Source organism: Vombatus ursinus, unplaced genomic scaffold (assembly GCF_900497805.2).
Source record: "Vombatus ursinus unplaced genomic scaffold, bare-nosed wombat genome assembly UNPS02014832.1, whole genome shotgun sequence".
NCBI lineage: Eukaryota > Metazoa > Chordata > Mammalia > Diprotodontia > Vombatidae > Vombatus > Vombatus ursinus.
Window position 1 is genome coordinate 49,145,074 of NW_020954610.1, and position 27,292 is coordinate 49,172,365.

Sequence of the window (27,292 nt, forward strand, 5' to 3'; positions counted from 1 at the left end):
ACACCAGCAGATGAGGCCTATCTGACGCTTACCCTCCATCCCACCCCAACTGCTACTGCTCTGTGCCCTCCCTGTAATATATAAATATATAAATATACATATACACACACACACATATATATATAAAACCCCTCTTCATATATACATCATATATATATACATACACATGTGTATGTATGTGTGTATGTGTGTGTGTATGTATGTATTTTGCCAGTCATTGTGGACCCTCGAAGTTGAGAAGTCCTTGGTTTAAATTTCCTCTCTGAATTATTTTGTTTGTTTTTTTAGGCAATTGGGGTTAAGTGACTTGCCCAGGGTCACACAGCTAGTAAGTGTCAAGTGTTTGGTCTGAGGCTGGATCTGCCTGACTTCAGGGCCAGTCCTCTATCCACTGTGCCACCTAGCTGCCCCCCTCTCTGAATTATTTTAAAAAGTCCTCTGTGTGGGCCAGCTAGGCGGTGCAGTGGATAGAGCTCCAGCCTTGGAGTCAGGAGGACCTGAGTTCAAATTTGACCTCAGACACATGACACTTACTAGTTGTGTGACCCTGGGCAAGTCACTTAACCCCAATTGCCTCATCAAAAAAGAAAAAAAAAAGTTGTCTGTGATAGGCCGTCAATATTAAATAAGTTATTTTAAACTTCCAATGCAGGAGTAGGTGAAGAAAAAAAAATATAGATCTAGAAGTTAAATTTTCTAAAACGCTTGAGTTCAAATATTACCAAAGAGGTCCCTCTTGTGGTAAGGATATGAGTTAGCACATGTTTGTTCCTTTTTTTCTTTTAATCATTCATGTGAATGCATCATTGATGGGGAGAGACTCAGGACAACAACCTAAACTGTTCTGTTTATTAAAATGAAAGACAGATAGAAAAAGAAAGGAAGAAAGAAAGAAAGAAAGAAAGAAAGAGAGAGAGAGAGAGAGAGAGAGAGAGAAAGAAAGAAAGAAAGAAAGAAAGAAAGAAAGAAAGAAAGAAAGAAAGAAAGAAAGAAAGAAAGAAAGAAAGAAAGAAAGAAAGAAAGAAAGAAAGTTGATACCAACCCCTCACCCAGCAGACAAACTAGAGGGAACCAGTAATTCTAGCGTCCTTGCAATTCCAACGCGCTTTCACATTGACTAGTCAATTACCGATGTCTGGAGCAAGGGTAATTTACTTCTTTCCAACTTTAAAAAATAAATAGCAGATCTTGGTGGAGATCTCTCCTAATATAGGGTAGGCCAGATTTCCAAAGTGGGTAAAAGATAAGAGGGGTAATATTAATTGGTAATAAGTGGAATGGAGCCTAGCAAGGAACCTGAGAATTCCGTACAACGCGGCAGCTCCGAGCCGCAGGGAGGCTCAGGTGAACTGGGAAGGCGGCGGCAAAGGTCCAGGCCACAATGGCCCTGGCTCCGCCTACTTCGCTTGGGTCGCTGAGCTTGCGCCCAGGCGCTCTGCTGCACCCGTCGCTTCCGCTTCGGCTCGATTTCGGCTCCCTCTTCGTCTCAGACTCGGCTAACCCGCTCGAGCAAACTTCGGCTCAGGAGGCTCAGCCTCGTGCTCACTCGGCTCTGGCTGGCCTTGGACCCGGAAGAGTTAGCCGGGAGTTCCGGTGCCGGCTGCTGGGGGCGGCCATGGCTCCGCTTCTGGAATACGAGAGACAGCTGGTGCTGGAGCTGTTAGAAGCGGATGGGCTGGTGGTGTGTGCCCGCGGGCTCGGTGCCGACCGGCTCCTCTACCACTTCATCCGGCTGCACTGCCACCCGGGGTGCCTGGTGCTGGTGCTCAACACCCAGCCGGCCGAGGAGGTGCAGCCGGGGGCCGGGGCCCAGGACCCCCGAGGCTGAGGGGAGCCTTAGAGGGGGCGGGAAAGCCGGGGCGGGGGTGTGGGAAGGGTCTGCGGCAAGACCCATGGGAGCGTGAGAGGGACGGGGAGAGCCGCGGAAGGGGGCGACCCTGGGGGCGTGAGAGGGACGGGGAGAGCCGGGGAAGGGGGCGACCCTGGGGGCGTAGAGTCCCGTGAGGATGTGAGGGGGTGGTGGGTGTGAGGGGGGTGAAAAGAGGAATGGGGATGTGAGAGGAATAGGGAGACTTGGAGGTGGGAGAAGGATGGGGATATAAAGGGGATGAGGAGACGGGAGTGTGATGGGGACGGGGGTAGGAGTGGGGGTGCTCTGTACACACAAGACATATACGGTGTAAATAGTTGGTCATCTCAGAGGGGAGGCACTAGCATTAAGGGGGGACTAGGAAAGGACTCTTGTAGAAGATGGAATTTCAGGGAAGGCTGCGGTGAGGAGAGAGAGCGTTCCAGACATGGGGAACAGCCAGTGCAGACGGGAAGATGGAATGTCTCGTAAGAGGAACAGAAGGTTTTGCTAGATGGTAGAGTATGTGAAGGAAAGTAAAGTCTAAGAAATCTGGAAAGCTAGGAAGGGTCCAGGTTGTGAAGGGCTTTAAATGCTAAACAGGATTTCATGTTTGATCTTGGAGGTAATAGGGAGCTATCAGAGTTTCGTAGGAGGATGACATGTTCAGACCTGCACTTTAGGAAAATCATTTTGCTAAGTGAGTGGAAAATGGATTGGAAGGGAGAGATACTTGAAGCAGGGAAACCAAACAAGGCTAATTCAGTAGTTGAAGAATGAAGGGATGAGGGCCTGCACCAGGGTGGCAGCTTTGTGAATAGAGAGAAAATGAAATGAGAGATGTTATATAGAAAAAACAGGATTTGACAACATATGTTACGGGGAGTGAATGCAAATGAAATCTAGGATGATACCAAAGATGTGAGCCAGGGACACTAAGTACTTGGGGGGGTGAGAGGAAGTAAGATGTCCAATAGGCAATTGGTGATGTGGTACTGGAGCTCAGGAGACAGAGTAAGACTAAATACATAGGCTTTGGGGATCAGTGCATCATGCAAATCTAGGTATAAAAGGTGATCAACAATGTTAAAGGTTTTCAGACCTGTGAAAAAAGGATAAGGACTGAGAAAGAGCCATTAGATTTGACAATTAAGAAGTCATTGGAGGCAGCTAGGTGGTGCAGTGGTTAGAGCTCCAGCCTTGTAGTCAGGAGGACCTGAGTTCAAATCCAGCCTCAGACTCTTGACACTTACTAGCTGTGTTGTCCTGGGCAAGTCACTTAACCCACATTGCCTCACAAAAAGACCAAAGAAAAAAAAAAGAAGAAGAAGAAAGAAGGAAATCATTGGTAACTTTGTAGAAAGCAATTTAAGTTGAATGAAGCCAGACTACAACAGGTTTAGAAGAGAGGAAGTCTGGACACATAGTGTAAACGACTTTCTCGGTTAGTTTAACCAATAAAAGGAAAGATATAAGATGATAATTGAGTCAGGTGAGGGTTTTTTAAGCATATGGGGGAGAGGGTCTGGCAGCCTGGAAGCAGCCAGTATTTGGAGAGAGATTGAAGATTAGTGAGAGTGGGGATGGTAAAGGGGGCAAACTACAGGAGGAGTCAAGATAGAATAGGATCAATGATTCATTTAGAGGGGTTTATCTTGGCAAGGAAACACACGTATTCTTGAATATATAATGTGTAAAGGGGAATAAGGTGAAATCAGTCTAGAAATAAGTCTGGAAAAGTAGACTGGAGCCAGATCATGAAGGGCTTTAAATGCCAAACAGGAATCTTTATTTTATTTTAGAGGCCATAAGGGATCACTGAAACATCTTGCTTAGGAGAGTAGCATGGGGCTATAGCTTTGCTTATACATTCAAGTTTAATCAGTTATCCCTACAAAAGGTACCTTATAATTTTATTATCTGTAGCCATTTACAGAATGTTCAAATTAAATCATCTAATGAAATCTGATTTGGTTTAGGAGTATTTTATCAATCAACTGAAGTTAGAGGAAGTTGAACACCTTCCTCGACGTGTGACAAATGAAATTGCAAGTGGAAGTAGATATGAGGTTTATACCCAAGGTGGTGTCCTATTTGTAACAAGTCGAATTCTTGTGGTAGATTTCTTGACTGACAGAATTCCTTCAGATTTGATTACTGGTAAGAATATATTTTAAATGGTTTTTTTCTTACATTTTAAATATACAGCAAATACTTATTTGGCTATTTATATTTACTTTTGTATGCTGACCAGATTGTTAGCATTTAAAAATTCTCAGCTTCACTTGTCAAATGAAATTTCTGTCTATTGTCTTAAGAAAAATATTTTTCCAGGGGCTAGGTGGCACAGTAGATAGAGCACCAACCCTGTAGTCAGGAGGACCTGAGTTCAAATCTGGCCTCAGACACTGGATACTTAGCTGTATGACCCTGGGCAACTCAATTAAACCCGATTGCCACACCAAAAAAAAGGACAAAAAGAAAAAGAAAAATATTTTTCCTGCTTAATGAGTTTGGGATTAAACTAGTTGGTTGGCTTAAGTAGTTTTGAGAATAATGAATTTTGCTTTTAAACTAGAATGTATGTTTAAAAGTTTATTTTTCACTGAATCATCTAAGTCTTTAGTAGACTTAGAAGGGGGAGTACAGGAGCTATATTTTATACATTGTAACTCCTCAAGCTTAGTAGTCAGTGTTTGCTGAAAGCCTTCATGGGTGCTAAATTTGAGCAAACATTTATTGCCTTCTATATAAAAGAAACAGAATAATTTTTTTGTAACGAAGTATCTTAATCCATCATAAAATCTATCATTATTTATTGCTGTTTCAAAAGTTTTTTTCTTTTGTTTCTTTTAATTTTTTTTTCTGATTTTGAGTTCAAAAATAAACTAGTGACTTTGTTTATATTACCACTAGATGTCAGTATTATTCTAACAGTGACTTTCATTATTCTGACAGTGACAGTGACAGACAGAATCTGATTTGAACTAATTAGAGACAACCAAACTGAATTAATGAAATCCCAAGATCATAGCTATTTTTTTTTTTTTGCAGTACCTCAATACTGGAAGTTGTTAGTAGAGTCTTTAAGAAACCTCTTTAATGAATAACTAATACTTTGTAATCAACATAATAGCTTTGCGTGTGTTTTGGGGATGCTGTAATATTGAAGGCATATTTTTTAACATTCTCTTATAGTCTCATTGTGATTATTAATTTGACATTACTCATCACAAAGGGGCACTGTTGGCTAATTGATAGAGAGCTGCCTTTTTTCTGTTAGGAAGACCTGGCTTCAAGTCTTGTCTCTGACACACAGTAGCATGGTGACTGGGCAAGTCACTTAACCTCACGGTGCCCCTAGGCAATTCCACAGCGCTATAAATCACCCATGAACAGTCAGTCTGAATTGATGAGGAAGTTCCAGTCAGTTCCAAAAGGAGAGCTTCCTAGAAGTCTTAATTCATCCCACCACCCCACCCCATGACAAAGAGATTGTATAATGGAGGAAATTTTCACTTCTGTCCCTTTCCAAATTTGTGAGACCTGAATTCAGTTTTATTAAACTTGCAAAAATGAGGGGATAGCTAGGTGGCACAGTGGATAGAACACTGGCCCTGGAGTCAGGAGGACCTGAGTTCAAATTCGGCCTTAGCCACTTGACACCTATTAGCTTTGTGACCCTGGGCAAGTCACTTAACCCCATTGCCTAGCAAAAAAATGAAAATAAAAAGAAAAACTTGCAGAAATGAGAAAATCAGGGACATTCCAAGAGTTTAAGTATATTAAATATAAAATATATTGTTCTTCAAAAGAAAGGGTGGTATTTATTTTAATTTATATATAATCTAGATTAGAAATGCTTTGAGAGTACAGAAAATAGTGAAAAAGAGTATTGGGCTAGGATTCCCAAAACATAGATTCTAGTCTTAGCTCAAATTTGAGCAAGTCATTTATCCTCTCTGAGCCTCAGTTTCCTCAACTATAAAATTGAGATAATAATACCTGCTGTGTCTAGTTCTCAGGGTTATTGGGAAAATCAAATGAGATAGAGTGTTTGGAAATGCTTTGGAAACAGTAAAGCATTACATAAATATAATGTGATATATCTTTTTTTAAAGTTGTTTTTCATTCATGTTGGATTCCTCATGTCTTCTGGGGTTTTCGTGGCAAAGATACTAGAGTGATTTACCATTTCCTTCTTCAGCTCATTTTACAGATGAGGGAACTGAAGTAAACAATTAAGTGTCTTGCCCAAGGTCACGAAGCTAGCAAATGTCTGAGGCCAGATTTAAAGCCCAGTGCTCTATCCACTGCACCACCTAGCTACCTTGTCCTTTTTTTTTTTTTTTAACTCTATCATTAAATACACATTGTTGTTGTTCAGTTATATCCAACTCTTCATGACTCCATTTGAGATTTTCTTGGCAGAGATACTGGAATGGTTTGCCATTTCCTTCTCCAGCTCATCTTATGGATGAGGAAACTGAGGCAAACAGGATTAAGTGACTTGCCCAGGGTCACAAAGCTAGCAAGTGTCTGGGGCCAGATTTGAACACAGGTCTTTCTGACTCCAGGCCCAGCACTCTCTATCCACTACACCACCTAGCTATCCCAAAATATACATAGCAGAAGTTATTCAAATGTTAAAGCAATGTAGTTAAACTCTCATTTCGAAATGTCTTAATAAGGGGCAACTAGGTGGCTCAGTGTATAGAGCTCTGACCTTGGAGTCAGGAGGACCTAAGTTCAAATCTGTCCTCAGACATTTGTAACTTACTAGCTGTGTGACCCTGGGCAAGTCACTTAACCCCAATTGCCTTACCAGAAAAAAAAAAAGCAAAAAAAAACTTAATAATTGGGTTGTTGTAATAATGATGGCAGTAAGGACTTCTGCATTTTATTTACTCTTATCTAGCATGACATACCACAAAAGAATTGGAGACCATTTACTTTTCCTGATTATGAAATACATTTAGTGAGGGAATAGAAATGAGCTTTCCAATCTCAATTCTTTATGTTGAGCTATAAAATCTTTATTTTTCCTCTTAGGCATCTTGGTCTATAAAGCTCACAGGATCATTGACTCTTGTCAGGAAGCCTTTATTTTGCGTCTCTTTCGTCAAAAAAATAAACATGGTTTTATTAAAGCTTTCTCAGATAACGCTGTTGCCTTTGATACTGGCTTTTGTCACGTGGAAAGAGTAATGAGAAATCTTTTTGTAAGGAAGTTGTACCTGTGGCCAAGGTAAATTGCCATGTTATATGGCATATTTTTATGATTACTACTGTCTGTTATAATCACTTGTATAATAATCATTTTACATGTTAGTTTTGCATGATATTGTTACTGTTATATGTGCCAGCTAGAACATAGAAATATGAATCTGTAGTCTATACAGTTATAATACTTTGGTAACATCGAAAGGGTTTGGTTGTCAGGTCCCTTCTGTTTTCCACCAAAATTATGCTGCAGGTGGCTTGAGAGCCTCTTTTAATTTTCTTTAAAACTTTGCATGGGACCTTTAGATATCTGAAGGCCAAGATAGAGGAAAGTTTTAAGCAAAAAAATTATAGGCTTCTCCCTAGATTTGGAGGTTATTCAACAAGGCTTATTAGGCAAGAACATTTTGAAAATTTTACATAAAGTGCATTTGAGGGGCAAGGGAACAAGGGTTCCAATTTCAAGCACTTTCACAGTTAATAATGATGTATATTTTAATTGTTCAGTATGCTATTTGCAGAAAATTCCTATAACCTTTCTCTTTCCTTAGTTATGTCATATTCTACCTGCATTCATAATCATTTTACACATTAGTGAATCAACTAACATTTATTAAATGCCTAACTTGTGCCAGGCATTCTTTTGTGCTAAGCTTCTTTTGAAATACTTTTTTTTCTTTAGCTTTTAGTTTTTAGAACATTATTGAGTATTAAAACTGGAACCCATGATCTAAATGTTATAGCTATTAAAATACTAGTTTATGCTTTTTAAAATATTACTCTCCTTAGGTTTCATGTAGCAGTTAACTCGTTTTTAGAACAGCACAAGCCTGAAGTAGTTGAAATACATGTTGCCATGACTCCTGCCATGCTTGCTATCCAGACAGCTATTCTGGACATTTTGAATGCATGTCTGAAGGAATTAAAGTGCCACAATCCATCTCTTGAAGTAGAAGATCTATCTTTAGAAAATGCTATTGGAAAACCTTTTGACAAGGTATTTTATTTTTAATTACAAAATATGTTGTATTGTCGTTTTAAAGAATGAGAGATATTTTAATGCTTGAATTGTCCCTTTCAGGCATGTGTTGTTATCATTCCAGAATTGATTTAGAAGCTATTTAAAATGTAGCCCTTTTGATTTATTTGTAAACAAAACAAATAAAGTAACAATATACTGAAATCCATATATAAGGATGCTGGTATAGCAGTTTGGGTGTTGGCAAGAATACTAATGATTTGTTTGTCCTCTAATTTAAGTCTAATTAAAAGAAGAAATGATGGTGTTTTGTTATTTAACAATGTGATATTTGCTTTTACAAAAAAAAACCTGCATAGTTTAAATATGTGCAGGACAGGTAGGGGAGAATATTACATTAGGGCAACTTTATAACACTATATTCATCTGTGTTTCTCTTTTCTCTTAAGAATAAACAGAATTGGTGAGTTTTAGTGTGGAGAAAAGTGAGAGGCTGTCTTTTAAAATTACTGACTTGGTGAGAAAGGAATATTTATTTACAGGAATATTTCTTTTATCTAATAATCTTTTGTGAAAATAATAGAAGTGAATGTAATATTTTTATACCTTTCAGGTATAGTTTTTATAGTTCATTTTAATCATAGGTTAATTTTAACTAAAACATGAGTTTTAGAATATTAAGCTATATAGCTAATTTTTTATTTCCTGGTTACTATATTTTTCTTAAATGTTGGTAGGGAAAATTACTTTTAATTCCTTTATTTGAATAATCTGTTTATCATTGGAAGTAAATGTTTGGGTTAAGCAACTTCAATATTCCTCTCCTTCAGAGTATTTCATAGAAAGTCACTTAACTGGGATGTTTATGTTACAAATGTTCTATTTCCATGTGCTTTTTTAATCATTTGGTGCATGCTAATGAAAAGTACATGTATTTTCATTCATGTTGTACAAAATACAATTGATATATCTCTCTGTTGTGGGCTGGCTTGCTTTTTATCATCTCTCAGACTTGGAAAAGCTGAAGTGCTGTTTTAGGGAGCCTTTTTGTAACCAAGTCTATATATGGCCATAACTTGTCTTTTGGAGTTCTTCAAAAGAGGCGTATAACTGAAATGTTCTCCTGCCCAGTGTTCATTTGATTAAAAGCTAAAATAATGCCATGTAGTGACGGCAGTGGTAATGTTTTTTGTAAAAGTTATGTTAAACATTTTTTAGCAACTTTAAAAGAATTTATTTTTATATTGTGTATTCTTTTTATTGATATACACTGAATCAAACCTTTGCATCCCTTAAAATAAGCATTTAGGAACAGGACATAGGTAATCATTTTTATAAAGTGACTTTCTATAAAATACTTAAAGAGAATCCCTGGAAGATAGCAGAATAAGGGTTACTTAGGAATGCATTTACCCCCCCTACAACAAATAACACGTTTGTTTTCTTTTTAATTCATAAAAAGTGAGTCATTAGAAATTAATGACTGAATCACTGAAATCACTGAAACATAATAATAGATGTGATAGGTCAGGGAAGGAAGATTAGGTATTTATCTCAGTAAGGAAAGGGAAGGGTTGAACAAACTTAAGAGAGAGAATAATAGTAATAAAAGTAAACCCAAGAAGCTTTGGAAGGGGGCGGGGAAGAGGGAGGGAGAATTGGGAAGAGGAAGCAAGCAAGCAACAAGCATTTATAAGCACTTATTCTGTGCCAAGCACTGTGGCAAGCACAAGTAATTTGAAGAAAGGTAAAAAACAGTCCCTGCTCTCAAGAAGCTGACAGTCTAACGGGGCAAACAACTACAAAGAACGATGTAAAAACAAGATATATACAGGGTATGTATACATTGAAGATAATCTCTAAGATTATCTAAGGAAAAGCACTAGCATTGAGGAGGATAGGAAAAGGTTTCTTGAGGAAGGTGAGATTTTAGCTGGGAACTAGGAAGAGATTGGATTCAAATTAGTATAAGCAAAATGAATGGAAGAGACTAAATGCTAGCATAAAGGAGGAGATAAATTTGTATTTGTATGTGTGTGTGTGTGTGTGTAATTTGGTATTTTTTGGACCTATGATTTCAAAGGTATAGTGAACTGCTGGTATGGAATTTTTTCTTCCAATGAAGATCTACACCTTAGGAAGTAACTGCCTGGGGGCACCAAAAGAATAAATAATTTGTCCAGAGTCAAACAGCCAGTATAGATCAGACAGGACTTGAACCCAGATCTTCCTAACTCTAAGGCCAACTCTATCTAATATGCCATACTGCATATATATTTATATAAGTACATAGTATAAGAAAACATTTAATAATTATAACCCTAAATATTAATGGAGTAAATTTCCCAAGAAATATAAAAAAGATTAGAAGAAGGGGGAAAAGCAACAATTTTATAGAAGAAACATTGAAAACAAGGGGATAGAACAAAATCTATTCTGCTTTAGTTGACTTTTTTTTTTTTACTAGGCAGTGGGGTTAAGTGACTTGCCCAGGGTCACACAGCTGGTAAGTATTATGTGTCTGAGACCAAATTTGAACTCAGGTCCTCCTGACTCCAGGGCCAGTGCTCTATCCACCACACCACCTAGCTGCCCCAGTTGACTCTTAAAAATGTAGAGTTTGTCATTATAATCTCAGATTAGGAAATAATAAAAAAATTAAATCAAGAAAGACTGCATTGTGTTTAAAAGCCACAAAGACAATTTTAAAATAATTTTATTAAATGTATATGCACTAAATGACGTAACCGATAAATTCATAAAAGAAAAATTAAGAGAATTGCAAGAAGATTCTGATAGTAACACAATAATAGAAGAATGTTAATGTTCCTCCTTTAGACCTGGGTAAATCCAACAGAAAATTAAATAATGAAGATATTACAGATCTGATCAAATCAGTATTATTCTTGGATTACGCTATATTATAGTTGAATAAACTAGATTTGTCTAACTTTTGGTAACTTCTGAATGGAAATAATAAGACATATGTCTTAGCATGCTACAGTATCTGTGCATAAATTGATCATGTTTCAGAGCAAAGATTAATCATAAATTTTCAAAGGCGACTATAGTAAACATATCCTTTACAAATCAAAGCACAATAAATGAGTAACTTTTTAGAAAGGAAATACAAACAAAACATACAGACTGAAGTGGAGAGTAATGACATCATGAATGATTAGATCAAATAACTAATCATAGAAACAATAAATAATAATAATAACAGTAAAACAACGTACCACAACTTTTAGGACAAAACTATTGCAGGCCTTTGACGAAAATTCACATCTCTGAAAGTCCGTATTAACATAATAGAAAAAGAAAGGATCTATGGACAGAGCATGCAACTTTAAAAGACTAAGTAAACAACCTTAAAATATATATAAAGGAATCTTGAAAATCAGGAGAAATGGAGAAAATTGGAAACAAAAATTACTGTAGGGCCAATACAAAAAAAAACTTTTTGTTTATATTTAAATTATTTCTTTTTAGTATTCTTTTCTTTTTAAATTTTGAGTTGCAACTACTCTTCCTTCTACCCTTTCCCACAACTATTGCAAAGGTTCTAGGATATCAGGGTACTTTTCCTGGAAAATTTCTTGAAATATGATTTCTAGATTCTTTCTTTGATAATGGCTTTCAAGTAGACCAATAATTCTTAAATTATCTCTCCTCAATCTATTTTCTAGGTCAATTGTTTTTCTGATGAGATATTCCACATTTTCTTCTATTTTTTTATCTTTTCATCTTTTTTTTCATCTTTTGACTTTGTTTTATTATTTCTTGATGTCTCATGGAGTCATTAGCTTCCACTTGCTCAATTCTAATTTTTAAATAATTATTTTCTTCAATGAGATTTTGTGCCTCTTTTTCCATTTCACTAATTCTGCTTTGTAAAGAGTTCTTTAGTGAATTTTTGTACCTCTTTTTCCACTTGGCCAATTCTGGTTTTTTAAGATGTTATTTTCTTCAGTTTTGTGGTTGGATTTTTGTTTTTGTTTTTTGTTTTGTTTTGTTTTTTTTTGCTAGGTAATGGGGTTAAGTGATTGCCCAGGGTCACACAGCTAGTAAGTGTCAAGTGTCTTGATGTCAGATTTGAACTCAGATCCTCCTGACTCTAGGGCCAGTGCTCTATCCAGTGCAACACCTAGCTGCCCCTTCAGTTTTCTTTTTGTGCATCTTTTACCAAACTTTCTTGTGTCACTCTCATTTCTTTTTCCAATTTTTCCTCTACCACTCTTATCTGTTTCTTTAACTCTTCCAAGAATTCTTGTTGGGTTTGGATACAATTAGCATTTTTCTTTGAAGCTTTATTTGTTGCTGTTTTCACATTATTGTCTTCTGAGTTTATATCTTGGTCTTCCCTGCCTCCAAAGTAGCTGTTTATGTTCAAATTCTTTATTTGTTGCTTTCTCATTTTTCTAGCCTATTTCTTGACTTTGAACTTTATGTTTAAATTGGGCTTTGCTCACCTTGGAGTGGGGAGGCACTGTTCTAAGCTTCAGGTTTTTTCATACTGCTGTTTTTAGACCTAATTCAGGGGGTCTTCAAGTTTTTGGTTCTTCCAAGGTGGTGTGGGCCTGGGAGAGGTATGGTCACTGCTCACTTGGTCTGTACTCTGGTCTTTACCCAGGAAAGATCCCTGGTCCCCGCTACAACCACAAATGCTAGCACTCTTTGCCTTGGAACTGAGACCAGGTACCCTGCTCCCTGATGTCTAACCACCAGTGCTCCTCTCCACCTTAGAACTGCAACCCAGAACTGCATATCAGCAAGAGAATTGTGAATCAGCGCCAGCTGTACCCAATGCCAGCAAAGGACCCCTATAATGTCTTTCTGGCCAATTGTCTGACTTTTGACCTCCTTACTGTCTCTGGGCTGAGCACTCCAGAAGCTGTTGCACTTATTGCCGCCACTGCGTAACTAGGCTCTGGACAAAATTCTACTCTAGTGCCACAGACTTCCCCTGCCAACCTAAGTTTTCTTAGGCCGGAATAATGTCTCATCCTGACCTTTTGTTGGCTCTGCCACTCCAAAATTTGATTTGAGGTGTTATTTTAAATTTATTTGGAAGGGAATGTTGAGAGAGCGCAGCTGAGTTGCTGCCCCTAATCTGCCATCTTGCCTCCATGCTAAGCTGTTATTTTTTTTAAGATTAGCCAAATTAATAAACCACTATCACACCTGATTAAGAAAAAGGAAAAAAAAATCAGATTATCAGAATAAAAGATAGACAAGGTAATTTCACAACAAAATTGAAATTAAAAAGTATAAGAAGCTAATAGCACAATTAATTATATGCAATTAAAACTGAGAAGTCTAAGGAAATTAATATTTACAAAGGTCAGAATACCTAAACAAAACACAGAGATCTTAATCTAATATAAGAATAAGAAATTGAGGAAGCAATAAATGAAATGCCAAAAGAAAATTATTCCAGGCTGAATATACATACAAGTTAATTCTATCAGTTATTTAAAGAGCAATTAATGTCTATACAAAATTAGTCTCAAAAATAGAGGTAGAGGTCATTCTACCAAATTTTTTTTAATGAGAAAAATATGGTCCTGATATTCAAATAAGGGAGAGACAAATAAGAAAAAGAAATCTGTATACTAAATTCACTAATGAATTTCTATGCAAAAAAAAATTTTTTAAATAAAATCTTGCAAGGAGACTATAGAATTTTATTTTGAAAGTAATTTTGTATGACTAAATTATAGCAAGAATGCGAGGATGGTTCATTATTAGAAAAATAACTAGCAGCATAATCATATAAATGAAAAAGGTAATAAAAAATACATGATTATTTCAGTGGATACATAAAAACGCTTTGACAAAATACATCACTCATTTATGTCAAAAATCCTAAAAGCATAGTCATGGATAGGCCATTCTCTATGTGATTAATTAAAAGCATATATTCAAAACCAAGAGTTAGCATAGTTTGCAACAAAGAAACACTAGAATATTTCCTGGCGAGAACAGGAATAAAGCCAGGGTACCTCCTTTCCCCATTATGATTGAATCTATTTCTGGAAACACTATAGCAGTAAGATGTGAATAAAACCAAATAGATAGGCTTCAGCAGCAAGGAGACAAATCTGTCCCCATTTACAGATGATATAATGGTTAAACTTAGAAAACATGGGAGGATCAGTGAAAAAACTGATTGAAATGATTAATAGCTACATCAGAATTGCAGAATGCAAAATCCACAGAAATCATGAGTACTTCTATATAATACTAGGAATAAATTCAAAATAACTAAAATTAATAAAAATTTCTGTGAGTTAACCTACATACAATATTTATATAATATTAACTATAAAACATTGACAGAAGTAAAGAAATTACAAATTGGAGAAATAGTTTTAGCTTGTGATTAGACTTTGTAAAAATTAAAATGAAAATACTACCTAAATTGATTTGTATATTTAGTGTTGAAACAATCAAATTACCAAGAAGATACCTTTTTGATCTAAACTGATTAATAAAATTCATTTAAAATAACCAAAGTTCTGGAATGTCAAGGGAAATAATGAGAAAAGTACTGAAGGGAACCTAGGCCAGTCTTCACACTATATATTAGTGTTATTTTTTAATAGATCAGTGGAACAAATTAGGTAAGTAGAAAAAAGAAGCAATTGGAAACAGTAGTCCAACATTTGATAAACCCAGGAACATAAATTACAGAAATAAATCTGGGGAACAGATCCCCATTTGACAAAAACTACTGGAAAAACTGGAAAGTGGTTTGTCATCAATTAGGTTTGGACCAGAGGTTCCCAAACTTATTTGGCCTACCATCCCCTTTTCAAAAAAGAAAAAAAAAATTACTCAGTGCCCCCCCCAATCTACTTTCTTGAATCCTTTAACAGTTTTTCTGAAATTTGCATCATTTCAAAAAATATAAAATATATTTTTTAAAATGACACGTCTTAAATTTAATAATTTATTGTAAATTTGTGGGCTTTTCTTGCATTGAAATTTTGATGACACAATTTTACATCATGTAACTATAGTATAGTATTGTAAACAAGTCGTTACACTCACACATACTCCTGCCAATCCATGTTGGACTTCCAGACAATGTGTGACATGCTTGCCTGCCAACACCTGCTTGTTAAGACCTATTGGCAGACTTGACCACTGATCAGTTATAGCTTGCATTTTGTGTGTTTATTTGAAAAATAATATAATCCCTATGGCTTTAACTCTGTTACGCAACAGATGAAATATGTACAAACAGTTTTTGAAATTTTTCTTATCTTCTTTATGCTTCCACTGCCCCCTTATTTTTATTTACTGCCCAATTGCCCCAATTGTACCCAAGACTACTACTGTGCCAAACCCCCCCATTGTTCTAGCACCTCCCCAGGGGTGGTATTGTCCAATCTGGGAACCTATGGTTTAACCTTATTCCATGCAAATTAACAAAAGTGAAAAAAGATGGAAACATTCAGTGTTGGAGAGGCTGTGGGGAACCAGGCATACTACACTACACTGTTGGTGGCACCGGGAAATAGTACATTAATTCTGGGTTTCAGTTTAGAATTATGGAAGAAAAGTAAACTCTGACCTAAAAATCCCACCATTGGGCATGTTCTTCAAGGTCAAAAAGAGAAACATTGGTCCACTATATACCACAAATTCGTAGCAGCACGTTTTCTGTTAACAGAGAACTGGAAACAAATTGGTTGGTTGACTATCAGTTGGGGAATGTCTGAAAAAACCTATGTTAATCAAATACTGTTGTACACAAAGAAATGAGAAATTCAGGGAAACATGGGAAGATTTCTATGAATTGATACAAAGCAATATAATCAGAACCAAAAGAAAGTACAGAATGACTACAACAATGTAAATGAAAAAAATCACTGGAAGTGAATTTCATTTGACTAATTGAAAAACAAGTGAAGGTACTAAAGAAAAGATAATTAAATATACTTTATCCTGATGGCAGAGAGGTGGGGGATTAACCAGGATAGATTATTGTATATATGTTGTCAAACACAATGTTTGTATTGGATGTTTTGTGTAATTGTTTTTCTTTGTTAAAAGAGAGGATTCAGTTTGGTGGTAAAATAGGAAATGCCTGAAGAGGTAGCCTTTTGCCTTGTCCTCTACATGCCCCATTTATCCCATCTTCTCCAGCAAATTGCCTTCACAATCGTCTCCACTCTCTAATATTCTCTCCCTCTCTCTTATTATGTACTGGTCCCCATCCTTTGCTGCCTACAAATAAATCCATGTCTCCCTCATCTTTAAAAATCCTCACTTAACCCAACCATCCCAAAATTCCTTGAGAAAGCCTTCTATGGTGAATGCCTTCACTTCTTGCCATCTCACTCTATTCTGAACCCTCTGTAACCTGGCTTCTGACCTCATCCTTTAATTGAAACTTCTCTGTCCAAAAATTGCCAAGTCTAATTAATAGCCTTTTCTCAATCCCCATCCTTTTTTATCTCTTTTCAGCCTTTGATGCTAGTGATCACCACCCACTCTATCCTATCTGCTTTTATAGCACACTCTTCTCTTTTGGTTCGCCTCTTACCTATCTGATTGCTCTCTCTCAGTCTTCTTTACTTTATATTCATCTATGACATGCTTATTAACTGTGGGTATCCCTCCAACGTTCTGTCCTTAGTCTCCTTTGTACTAGCTCAGTTGGTGATCAGCTCCTATGGGTTCATCTATCATATTATCAGTTATTTATGCATATGATATATAGGCAGAACTATATATCTAGCCCTAGTCTCTTTCTTGAGCTCTAGTCCTGCATCATTAATTGCTTTTTGCACATCTCTAACTAAATATCCTATAGATATCTCAAACTCAACAAGTCCAAAGCAAAACTTACTACCTTTCTCCCTAAAGCCCCTTTCCCTATTGTCAGGGACACCACTATTTTTCTAGTTATGGAGGCTCAGAATTAAGGTTATCTCCATTCCTAGAATGCTCTTCCTCCTTAACTCTATTTGTTTGTTTCCTTGGCTTCTTGTGTGGCTCAGCTCAAATCTCACCTGTAAGAGGCCATTCCCAGTCTCCCTCAGCTGCTAAAGCCTTCTCTGATGTTACATTCTATCTATTAAATATGTATCTTGAATATACCTAGTTATTTATATATTTTCTCCACCACCACCACCACCCCCATTAAAATATGAGCTCCTTGGCAACAAGACTATTTTTGCCTTTCTTTGTATCCCCAGCACTTAGCACAGTGCCTGACACGTAGCAAATGCTTGTTGACTGACTAGCCAACAAAAGGCATCAATAAAACATTTTTAAAAAGAAAGAAATGCTGTTGAAAAAATGTTTGTTGAACTAAAGCTTTTTTCTGTTAAATTTTATTGCTGCCTCTTTTTTTAGTATCAAAGTTGTTTGTTTCCCAGTATGACTTCTTAAACTTTCCCATTTAACAAAGAAAAAATTAATTAAAACCAACAGAGTAGCTAGTTCTGACAGCGTATGTGTCAATCTATATCCCTGTTCCCTTGTTTCTCCACCAAGAGGAGAGAAATGTGTTTCATCGTCTTTTCTCTGGAACCAAGATTGGTCATAGCATTTCATCTGAGTTTACCCATCTCTTAGCAATTAGAAAAATTTTACATTAAATCAGTATGTTCTCCTGGTTCTGCTTTTTTCACTGTATCATTTCATGCTTATCTTCTCATGTTTCTTCATATTTATTGTTTCTTAACAGCACAAAATTACACTATATTCATAAGTCACAGTTTGTTCAGCCACTCCACAATGCTTGGCACATATTAAGTTCTTACTGTTATTGACTAAACCAAGAGAATACTCTCCTTACAGAGAATGAAATCAAACTTAAAGGAACTGCTGAAAAACATTCTTCCCCACCAAGTTTATTTCTGTGTGTGGCAAAGCCAAGGTCATATTCTCTTGGTTACAAGATGTTGTGTCTCAGCTACCAGGTCAGTTTACTGCTGGAGTGGATCAAGTAGGCTAGTGCTCAGGGCTGGTTCCTCACTAGACTCAGCTACTGATGCTACTAATTCCCATTGTTAAGGGGACCACGGATGGCTCTTTGAACCTTTCAAAGTTGACGAGATCCAATACTTCTATACGAACTACCAGAGATGCCGTATGTTCATAGCCACGTGGAGGTCAGCTGAGGAGAAAAGGCTGATGCCATTGCTACCACCTCTATTCCACCTAGAGACCTGTAGTATTTCTTCTCCATCACTTTAAAGTCACCAGGGAAAAGAGAGCTATGCTTTATTTTATAGGGTCATATGGTAGAAAAAGCACTAGATTTATAGTTAGAGGATCTATGTTTGACTACTAGCTTTGCCACTTACTGCCTGTATTACCTTGGTCAAGTCATTTAAACCTGGCCCTCAGTATTCAGACCCTCAATCAGTTAATAAACATTAAGCACTTACTATGTGCTAGGCACTGGGCTAAGCACAAGAGATACAAATACAAATAAAAATCAAGGCAGTCCGTGCCTTCCGGAAACTTACAATCTAAAAGCAGGGTGGGGGAAGAGGGGGTAAAAGAGAAGGTACTTGACATTGAGACCTGATAGAGAGTTCCAAAGAAATCATAAAGCAATATAACTGGTGGGCAATGGGGGCAGGGGGGAGCAAACTGCTGAGCCGTCTCTTTAAATAGAGGCCCTGGAGTCCGTGGCCCTGCCCTCAGTATTCACATCTATAAAATCAGGGAGTTTTATTATATCTCCTCTAGGGTTACTTCCAGCTCTGAATCTATGATCTGTGATTCTTCCCAAAGGAAATCATTTTGAAAGCTCCTTTTGGAGCTCTTTAGAGTTTGTAGAATTTTACTTTTCCAAATTGCTTGTTTTTAAGTTAACCCTTTCCAGTACAAGTCACATATATTACATTTTTAAAAACTAATTTTATGTAAAATGTATATGTAATGTGTAATATATTTTATATAAATGAAATATAAAAATATAATTTTAACTATGCATACAAAAATACCACGATCACTATTATGCTCAAATGAATTATCTACCTTTGGGCCTGTCTGCATTTTTCTATTTTTCATTGCCTAGCCAGGTTCCAGATCTTCAGTAGGATGGCCATCCCAGGAAAGTCCATGCTAGGGTTGTCAGTGTATAAGTATCATAAATGTATATGTCTTGACTAACTTTTCCTTTTACTATCTTCTAATCTAAATAATGATTTTTAGATTATTTAATACCTCTCTTACCCTCCTTCAGTATGCATGTTTAAGAGTTTACTCTCTATAGAATCACTAATTGTGACCGTGAGATAAATAACCAGGGTCACTGATGCCATGTATTACTTTTGAAACTAAAAAAAATGTTTTCATAGAAGCATATGAACTAACATGTATTTGTGCTAAAAGCTATGTTGAACATACTGTAGCAACAATGCAAATTTTCATTTTTATTTTTAGACAATTCGTCACTATTTAGATCCTCTGTGGCATCAGCTTGGAGCAAAGACTAAATCTTTGGTACAGGATTTGAAGATACTACGGACTTTGCTACAGTATCTCTCTCAGTATGACTGTGTCACATTTCTTAATCTTCTGGAATCTTTGAGGGCAACTGAGAAAGCCTTTGGCCAGAATTCAGGTGGGAAATGAAAATTATGAATATTACTATTTAAATTGTTTTGAGAATAGAACGTAAAGGTTGAGCTTTGCCTATTCCGGGAATGAAGGGGGAATGTTATACCGAACCCACATACTGTCCTAAAACTTCAAATTAGATTCACAGCATAAGGATGGAGGTTTTGCTGGTGGCTGATGTTTCCTCCTACTTAACTTCTGTTCTGTGCAATACTAAATATTCACATTAGAAGCTAACATTTTATTCCCAGAAAAGACTATGTGAATATAGTACAAGCAGTCCCCAACTTATAAAATGGTTTTGTTCCCAAAATTCTTCTTTTATAAGTATTCTTTTTGTTTTTTGATACAGTGAATTTTTGAATAGGAATAATATTTGTAAAATGATAGTTCAGTTCTCATACCAACCACCAGCAGTCTATATAACTGATAAGGTAGCCTTGCTATAAAGTTAATAATGTTGTAGAACCTAATAATACTTTTATGGCAATATTTTTATATTGCTTTGTAGTTAGGATGTGGGTGTGTTTGTAATATGTAGTTAAGATGTGTGCACGTAAATATAGGCATATGTATGTAGTTAAGATACGTATATATACATAAATATATGGTATTTCACTTGTTCCTAAACATCATTTCTAGCATTATTTTTTTTGATGAGAAAACATTACAGATTCAAACCTAGGACACCAGGAATAGGTCTATCCTTTCTCTGGCTTCTGCTTTGGTACATCCACTAACTAGGAGGCAAAGACTAAAGGAAAGAAGAGGCAGAGGCTGTAGTACCACATGCTGTAAGGTAGGGTTCGTGAGCCTGTTGCAGTGGTACTTTGGTTCAGAGGAGCAGAGGCTCTTGCACTGAGGTTCTGAGCATAGAAAGAACCAGAACCAGCAAAACCATGATAGGGCCTGGAGCAGAAAGGGCTGATTAAGTATTGAAGACTGATGGCAATGATGACTTCAGCATCAAAGAGAGTAGAATGGCAACTATGTATTCAAAATTCGGGGTTAATTGTATATCTTAAAACTAAAGCAGATTATGGTGGGGAAATCATCGAAGACTTTGTAAATGTCTTGTAAGTGTATGATATAAACCTAAATGTAAGTCTGTCTTCTCCTTTTAGGGTGGCTGTTTCTCGACTCTAGTACTTCAATGTTTGTAAATGCTCGAGCAAGAGTTTATCACGTTCCAGATACCAGAATGAATAAAAAGTGCAAAATGACTGAAAAAATAGACATAAAAGAAGGCCAAGGTATTGTATATGCTTCTAAAAGTGACTTCTTAAAAAAAAGTGACTCCTCTATTGAAATCCAAATTGAGTTTTATTTATATGTGTTGTTTGCTGAAAACAATTTAAATCATTAATATGAATATTTTTTCTCAAATATCTTATTTAAGATGCATTTCATCCATGTTAACAATAGTAATAATAATGACAATAGTGGTTTTAAGTTTGTAGAACACTGCATATATTTATTTAATTTCATTTGATCCTCAGAACACGTCTGTGAGATAGATGCTATTATTATCTCCATTTTCCAGATTAACCTGAGAAAGGTCAGGTGACTTACCCAGGGTCACATAACTAGCAAATGTCTGAGGCAGGATTCCAACTCAAATCCTGACTCCCAGGCCAGTACTTTATCCACTAGACTCTCTTGATGTCTGTTTTATTACTTCAGGGTTTCCAAAGTACTTCCCTCACAAAGATATGTGAGGTAGAGAACATAGCAGTGCTGTACTTGATCTAAACAATTTGTGGTTCATCCAGGGCCTCATGGTTTTTAGCACTTTTGTCATGGCTGCCATATGTGAAGCTTGTATGTCACAGTCTTTAAAATTCTTTTTAACTTCTTAAGAGTCTCAGAGCATGAGTATTTTAGGGGAACTAAAGAGATATTTTATTTCTGCAACTTATTTTCAGACATCTCAGATTAGTCACCAGTTTTCCAGGATATGAAATAAGTATAATACTTCCCCCTGCCTAATTCATAGAACCACGGTGTTCCTTAAGTACTTAAAAAAGAAGAAAAAAAAGAAAGAGTATTACATAATAATACATTGACAGTTTTAGTAGTTTTGTCCATTAATTTTGCCAACTGTTTTTCTTTGTTGTAAGGAAGGGTTCAATAAGGGGGCATATCAGGAAATGATTGTAAAAAGCAAAATCATCAAAAAAACTTTAAAAATACAAGGAAAGGTTACAGGATTATGTATTTAAAGCTTACAAGTAAAGGATCATAGAGGCCATTCAGTCTAACTCCCTCATCTTATAGGTAAGGAAACTGAGGCTGAGAAGGGTTGAATGACTTGTCCAGGGTCAGATATATAGTAGTCTCCTGAGGCAGGGTTTGAACCCAGATATTCCTGACTCCAAGTTCAGCACTCTATCCACTGTGCCACCTAGCCATTTCACTTTATCACCCACATGCTATTAGTTGCATGCAGCAATCATTAATTAAGCTCCTAATCTATGCAAAGCACATTGCTAGCCAAGTTTATATAAAACATAGTCCGTCTCTTGATGGAGCTTAGAATCTGCTATGAAGATGAAACACATATACAAAAAATTATAAAATAGTACATGACAAATGTATGTGAGAGGAGCAAAACTCAATCCTCTAAAAGGCCCACAAAGTCTATTCCTTTATCCTATATCTTCAGTATGATAAAAATAGTAATTAAAGAATTCATGTTTTCTAGATAGATAGAACTATGTACCTTGTAAGCAGGTGTGATGCCTTATAGCGTAATAGCCTCCAACTCCTGATTATTAAATGCAAGTTATGTATAATGCACTTAATTAAATCTTTATCACTTTGAGTCATAAAGCTTCTATAAATATTTATCCAAAATACATTTTATTCTGTCATCATTGTACCTTTAAGTAGCATTATAAAAAAGCATATAGTTGAACCCACAAATAATGGGGTTGTGGAATGATATTTATGCTATGTGTGTTATTTTAAATATTTTCTTTTCCCCAAACCTGTTTCTCTCTATGATTTCACTATTTCTGCTTACCAGTATTCAAGTCTCTTTTGTTCAAAACATTGGTGTTTCTTTGACTTTTTCCTTCATCTCTTAGCCAATCAGTTATCACATTCCTATCAATTCTTTCTCCTTAACATATCACATCCATCCTCTCCTGTGTGTTTCCAGTGACAGCCCAGTGGTACAGGCCTTCACTATTATATTCCTGAACCATTGCAGTAGCCTTCTAACCAGTTAATCAAGAAATCATAGCATAGATTAAAACATAAATGTGTTCATCATTGTGCTGATCATTTGTTGGTTACAAACCTCTCCCTTTCTGAACTTCCTCATTACTCTCAAGTTCACCACCATCCTGTCAGTCAACCAGGCTGAAAGCCTAGATGTCATCCTCGACAACTCATTCTTTCTCACACCCAATATTTAATTTGTTGCCAAGGCTGTCAGTTTTATCTTTGTAAGATCTCTTGAATACACCCCCCTCTCTCTGATGCTGCCACCATCCCAATGCAAGGCCTTGTCTCCTCATGTTTGGACTATTGCAGTAGCCTGCCTCAACTCTTTCCCTACTCAAGTCTAATTTCCACTCAGCTGTCAAATTGATCTTCCTAAAGTGCAAATCTGACAATGTCACCCTCCCATTCCCCATTCAACAAATTTCAGTAGCTCCCTGTCACCTCCAGGATCAAATATAAAATCCTCTTTTTAGTATTCAAAGCCTTCACCCACTTTCCCCCTCCTACCTTTCCAATCTTCTCACTCCTCCCTCTTCCTTCCACCACCCATTTTCAGCGATCCAGTGACACTGGCCTCCTTGCTGATTTTCACATAAGACATTCCATCTCTAGACTTTAGGCATTTTCACTGGCTATTTTTCATACCAGGAATACTCTCTCTCCTCATCTCTAACTCTTGATATCTGTGTCTTCCTTCAAAACCCAGCTAAAATCCCATCTTCTACAAGAAGCCTGTCCTGGATCCCTTTTAATAATTCTTCTATTTATTACCTCCAATTTAACCTATATGTAGCAGTTTGTACATAATTATTTTCTTGTTGTCTCCCCCATTAGATTGTGAGCTCCTTGAGAGAAAGGACTGTCTTTTGGATTGCTTTATAATCCCAGTGCTTAGGACTATAGTCCTTAGTGCTTAGTACAGTGCACTTAATAAATGCTTATTGACTGACAGAGATAAGGCTGATTTGGCTAGTTTACAGCGTACAAGAAGGGCTAATGTACAATGAATCTAAAGATAGGTTGAGGTCAGTTTTTGAAAGGCATTAAAAACTAATCAGTGAGGGAGGCAGCTAGGTTGCTCAGTGGATAGAGCACCGGCCCTGAAGTCAGGAGGACCTGAGTTTAAATCCGGCCTCAGACCAAACACTTGATACTTACTAGCTGTGTGACCCTGGGCAAGTCACTCAACCCCAATTGCCTTAAAAAAAAAAAACTAATCAGGGGAATTTATATTTTTTGTAGAAGCAATAGGGAGCAACTGGAATTAATATTGAGTAGGGTAATGACATGGTGAAGTTTATGTTTAAGGGAAATCACTTTGGTGGTTGTGTGGAAAATAGATTGGAATGGAAGAGACTTGAGTCAGGGAGACCAATTTGAAGGCTGCTGCAGTAACCTAGTAATAGGTGATGAGTGCCTGAATGGAAGTGGTGTCTGTGTCAATACTGAAAAGGGATCAGATGGAAGAGATCTTGTAAAGGTAAAAATAGTAAGATTCAGCAACCAGTTAGATGTATGGGATAATGGAAAATGAGGATGTTTATGAACCTGAGAGACTGGAAAAATGAAAGTACCTTTGATACAAATGGGGAAGTTTAGGAGAGCATTGACTTTGAGGAAAAGATAGTGAGTTCTGGTTTGGACAAATGAGTCTGAGATGTCTTTAGTACTTCCATTGTGAAATGTCCAATGGGAAATTGGTAATGCAGGACCAAAGCTCAATAGTGAACATAGAGCTAAATATGTGTGTGTGCACATACATAAACATTTACGCACATATACATATACATCCATGAATTATTTTCATAGAGATAATAATTAAATCTGTTATAACTGAGGTCAACAAGAAAAAGAGTGTGAAGAGAAAAGAAAAGAGAGCCTTGTGAAACCTACAGTTAGAGGTTATGATATAGGTGATACAGCTCCCATCAGATGGTCTCAATTTTTTCAAAGTGAGGTCCTCATCTGAAAGAATGGGGGAAGGTAGAAGTGTAGGAGGCCCAAGGAAAGAAGAGATTTGGAATAGCTTCTGTGGAGAATGAGGTAGGGAATCAGTTAGAAAAAGATAAAATAATTGCCTTGCTATAGGGAAAGCTCAATTGAAGTTAGATAACATGAATTTATAGTGTATCCAGTCAGCATGGTTGTGTGATTTCCTTCAGTTCAATTCAGCAGCACTTGAGTAGGAGCAAAGGAGGTAAATAGTGAAAGTAATTTGGGGCTAGAGTTTGGTAAGGGATGAGTGGCAGTAGGGATTCAAGAATTGATGACAGTGGAGAGTTGCATTAACTATAGGGTTGAGATTGGGAAGGGATGAAAGTGAAGACATAGCAGGAAAATGGCCTGAAAAATTTTGAGGAGTTGAAAGATTATAAGTCGTAATAGGGACAAAGAACGGGTTTAGGATGTGAGGGGATGGAATAATAAAAGATTAAACAAAGAATGTTACAGGTTTTGACTAAACCAGTGGAACACTTGAGGGTAATGGTGAGATCCAGATTGTGTCCATTCCTGGTAATTGAGATGAAGTAGAAAAAGTCATAATATTTAAGACAGTTGAGGAATTGGGAGGCTAGAGGGGTTGAGGGAATATCATTATGGATGTTGAAATCCCTAAGGGCAGGAGTTGGGGAGGAGAAAAAAGACAATAAGTTAGGTGCTAAACTCCTTGAAAAAGGAGGGAACATGAACTGGAGGCCAGTATACAACAGCCACCAGGATTCAAAGAGGATTCAAAGAGTATAGAATATTTTGATACTGTGAGCTTCAAAGGAAATAAGATTGCTAAGAGAGAATAGCAGATGAGTATCCGGAAGTGGCATGCAGGGGCTTGGAATATTCCAGTCTCCCTCCAGGACCAGTGAGTCAGAGTGAAGGTACATCGAATGCTGGAGGATATGCGGTAAGGGAAGCCAGATCTCAGTGAAGGCAAGTAGATGAATGAAACATGAGAGAAAGAGTTCCAGGATGAAGGGAAGTTTGTTTGCTATGGAAAATGGACATTTGAGAGGGCACACTGGAAGGGCTGAGAAGGTTTGAACGGGATATGAGTGGAGTAAGGTTGATAAAAATAGAAGTAAGAGTACAGGAGGTGACGGGGTTGGCAGTGGAGACAGTTTTCCTCCTAGTTGATCAGTGATTAATACAGGGATAGTGAAAAAAATTGGTGGTGGGAGCTTGTTAGTAGTGAATAGCAGATGGATCAAGTTGCTTGCAGTCTCAAAGAGTTTTGGTAACCAGGCAAAGGCCAGGTTCCAAGGCCTTACCTCCCCCACCTTCCAGCAGGCAGAGGGTACTGGAAAGGGCTTAGGTATGGCCCCTCTCCTTCACAGGATTCTGTGGGCAGAAGTGGTAGATGGGCAGAATTATGATCCCCTGTCTCCCTTCTCTGATGTCTTTCTCCCTTCATTCTCTTTTCCTTCCGTTCTGCCCATCTGACTAATCTTCTTCCTACGAAGATCTGTCATGTTACTCCCTTACTCAGAAATTTTCAGTGGTTCTCTATTGCTCCTTTACCTAGTATTAATGAACATTACTTTTCTCTTTGAGCAGACTAGTGCTTTTTCACCTCCCTGCCAATGCTGAACCTTGAATGCCTTTCCCAGTTTCATCTCTTGAATTCCTACCCATCTTTAAAGCTCAAATCAAGTACCATCTTTTTCATGAAGACTTCCTATCACTTAAGTGACCTTCCCCCTCAGGCGTCATATAACACTTTGTTTTACACCTTTCTAATGCACTTATCATGAAATATTACATATTATAATTATCTGGGTTTGTCTTTTTCCACACTAGACCTTAAGCTCCATGAAAACAGGGATCATGTTTGATCTATGTTTTGTATCTTCTCCCGTACTTGGCACAGTGCCCTCTATATAGTAGATATTTAATTATCTATTTAATAATAATAATAAATTTGATGAATTATGACATTTACTATCTTAAGAATGGAAGTTTCTACATCAATTGAAGTTTATCATTTATTATTTTGCAGAAATGAAAAAAGAACTGGTTCTAGAAAGCAATCCTAAATGGGAAGCCCTAACTGAAGTACTGAAAGAAATTGAAATGGAAAATAACAACAGTGAAGTTCTTGGTGGTCCAGGTAAGAATGAGCTAAACAGTATATTAAGCAATAACAATAAATTAAGCAGTTAAGTGTTCCATTTTGGGAAACTGCTTAGAAGTGACTCCCAATTATTCTTCAGAAAAATAAGTTAAGGGGCAGCTAGGTGGCACAGTGGATAGAGCACCAGCCCTGAAGTCCGGAGGACCTGAGTTCAAATCCGGCCTTAGATTAAACACTTAACACTTACTAGCTGTGTGACTCTGGGCAAGTCACTTAACCCCAATTGCCTAAAAAAATGAAATAAAAATAAATTAATAAATACCAAATGTTAAGACATGAAGAGCCT

General features: G+C 37.0%; 1 protein-coding gene across 1 annotated transcript in view; it reads left to right on the top strand.

The window, feature by feature from the left end:
- Nucleotides 1-1,570: 1,570 nt before the first annotated feature.
- The window catches only part of ERCC4 (ERCC excision repair 4, endonuclease catalytic subunit), a 41,840-nt gene continuing 16,118 nt past the window's right edge, over nt 1,571-27,292 (top strand). The window contains exons 1-7 of the mRNA XM_027839489.1: nt 1,571-1,789; nt 3,829-4,009; nt 6,902-7,097; nt 7,862-8,069; nt 19,470-19,650; nt 20,771-20,899; nt 26,872-26,982. Of these exons, the coding sequence (XP_027695290.1) occupies nt 1,616-1,789; nt 3,829-4,009; nt 6,902-7,097; nt 7,862-8,069; nt 19,470-19,650; nt 20,771-20,899; nt 26,872-26,982 (1,180 nt within the window). The 5' untranslated portion in view covers nt 1,571-1,615. The remainder of the gene's footprint in view (nt 1,790-3,828; nt 4,010-6,901; nt 7,098-7,861; nt 8,070-19,469; nt 19,651-20,770; nt 20,900-26,871; nt 26,983-27,292) is intronic.